The 2,311-nt window shown below is 46.3% G+C and overlaps 1 protein-coding gene across 1 annotated transcript in view; it reads right to left on the bottom strand.

Annotated features, from left to right (window-relative positions):
• The window catches only part of si:ch211-180f4.1 (uncharacterized protein LOC100144405 homolog), a 5,382-nt gene extending 3,426 nt beyond the window's left edge, over positions 1-1,956 (bottom strand). The window contains exons 1-6 of the mRNA XM_037684583.1: positions 1,888-1,956; positions 1,284-1,416; positions 1,070-1,215; positions 893-994; positions 628-812; positions 442-445 (exon numbers count right to left, since the gene is read on the bottom strand). Of these exons, the coding sequence (XP_037540511.1) occupies positions 442-445; positions 628-812; positions 893-994; positions 1,070-1,215; positions 1,284-1,416; positions 1,888-1,956 (639 nt within the window). The remainder of the gene's footprint in view (positions 1-441; positions 446-627; positions 813-892; positions 995-1,069; positions 1,216-1,283; positions 1,417-1,887) is intronic.
• Between the last annotated feature and the right edge of the window lie 355 nt (positions 1,957-2,311).

The following is a 2,311-nucleotide window of genomic DNA, read 5'->3' as shown; positions in this document are numbered from 1 at the left end:
ACTAGCAAACAGCTAAAATTCACTAAACATTAATAGCTAAAAGTAGCTAAATGGTAGCTATCAGCTAAAAGTAGCTGAATAGTAGCTAAGAGCTAAAAGTAGCTAAACTGTAACTAACAGCTAAAAGTAGCTAAAAAGTAATTATCAGCTAAAAGTAGCTAAATAGTAGCTAGCAACTAAAAGTAGCTAAATAGTAGCTAACAGCTAAAAGTAGATAAATATCAACTAAGAGCTAAAAGTAGCTAAACTGCAAATAACAGCTAAAAGTAGCTAACAGATAAAAGTAGCTAAACAGTAGCAAACAACTAAAAATTGCTTAACAGTAGCTAAGAACTAAAAGTAGCTAAAGAGTAGCTAACTGCTAAAAGCAGATTTTAAAGAAGGAGATCTCCTCGTCACTCCAAGAGCCCGAACTGGAGGAATGTTCTGTGGGGTTCTAACCCTCCTGCAGAAGGTTCCTCTGAGCCTTTTAGAACGTCTGTCATCTGATGAGGTCTATGGTTCCACCTGTGTGTTTATTCATGAAACCAGTTTTTGTATGGTTCTGGATCTACAGAATTTAGAGGAGGTCTCTGATCTGCTGGACCTGATTCCAGCAGGAAGTTCTGGTCCAAAGCTTCAGATTACCGGAGGAGGTTAGTGAGACCAGCAAAGGCTTTGGGTCCAATAGAGGAGATCTGGTTGTGGTTGATGTAAAGTTCTTCCAGGCTGGACAGGTTCCGCAGACCGTAGTCCTCCAGCTCCTCTATGTGGTTCTCCTCCAGGTACAGAGTCACCAGGTGTCCCAGAGAGGACAGACCCAGGGAGCTCACCTGGACAGAGACATCACTGTGAAGCTCAGCATGGACACCAGGTGAAGAGAACAGCGGAGTACAGCGGACGAGGTACGTACCTGTGTCAGGTGGTTCTGGGACAGGTCCAGCTCAGTCAGGTTCCTCAGGTTCTGCAGTTCGGAGGTGATGGAGGAGATGTTGTTGCTCTGCAGCAGCAGGACCTGAGGACATTTACAAGGACACGTTGTTGACTGTGTTCATGTCCAGCATGTCCTCCACTCAGACACTCGGAGTACCTGCGTGTCCACAGAGACGTTGGCTGGAACTCTCTGTAGGTGGAGCTCGTTGCAGTCCACGGTCCTGGCCTGGTGGTACACGGACTGCGGCGTGTACCACGGTCGGGTCTCACACACACACTGCAGGGGACAGGAGATGGCGCCCCCTGCAGGTCACATCAAAACATCAGCTCCAACTCACCATTACCTGGGACAAAACAGAGGCGTGGCTTACCAGGGCTGGTCACGCCCACCCCACCACATAATGATGATGTCATCAAGAACAGGACGAGCATGGGGAGGACTGTAAGTCCCATGATGCACTGCAAACTCACAGAGAGGGTGAAGAAGGACAGCCGGATGCAGATCTGAAGACAGAAAAAAGGTTTGAGAGTCACATGAAGCTTTCAACAGGTTTGAGGAACCATCTGGAGCTAACATCTGGAAATAACATCTGGAGCTAACATCTGGAGCTAACATCTGGAGCTAACATCTGGAACTAACATCTGGAGCTAACATCTGGAGCTAACATCTACAGGAAACATCTAGAGCTTTGATAGGAAAGCAGAGCCTGTCAGAGTCCTTCGGCTCGTTAGCAGACTTTAGTCCAAAGTCAGCCATCTTTTTCAAAACGTACTTTCTTGTTGAACATAAAATAATGTTGTTGATTTTTATTGTTGTTGATTTTTATTGTTGTTGATTTTTATTGTTGTTGACTTTACATGAATGAATCAAGTTTTTTAGTTTGAAAATGCAGCTCTCTCCTCTAATCACAGCTCGAGGCGTTAACGAGGCAAACAGCTCGTTTAATAATTAATATCACCTCATTAATATTCTACATGCAGAGCAGGAGGAGGACTTTGGATCAGGACCTGGATCAGGACCTGGATCAGGACTTCTACAGACATGAAGAGGGGATCTGTGGTTCAGACTCTGGTGGTCCTGGAGCGTGTTCAGGTCCTGAACACCTGGAACCAGGTGGAGAACATGAGGAACAAGTCGCTGCAGAACCTGAACCCAGTGTGTCTTAGAAAAAGACGGGTTACCGTGGAAACCAAGTCTGTGACCCAATTTCACTCCCAGGAGCTCCTTACACAACGTCAAGACATGTCATCGTCCGTTCAGGGAGGAGGAGGAGCAGGAGGAGGAGGAAGGCCGTCCTCAGCTGCTTCAGGAACCAAAGTGATCAAACATCAGAGTTAAACTGAGGAGAACATCTTCATTGTGCTTCTGGAGAACCCAGCAGGAACTCAGGACTACCTC

The sequence above is a fragment of the Nematolebias whitei genome, chromosome 11 (genome assembly GCF_014905685.2).
Source record: "Nematolebias whitei isolate Nwh7 chromosome 11, NemWhi1, whole genome shotgun sequence".
Lineage (NCBI taxonomy): Eukaryota > Metazoa > Chordata > Actinopteri > Cyprinodontiformes > Rivulidae > Nematolebias > Nematolebias whitei.
The sequence above is the reverse complement of the archived record's forward strand: the minus strand, read 5'-3'. Positions and strand labels throughout refer to the sequence as shown.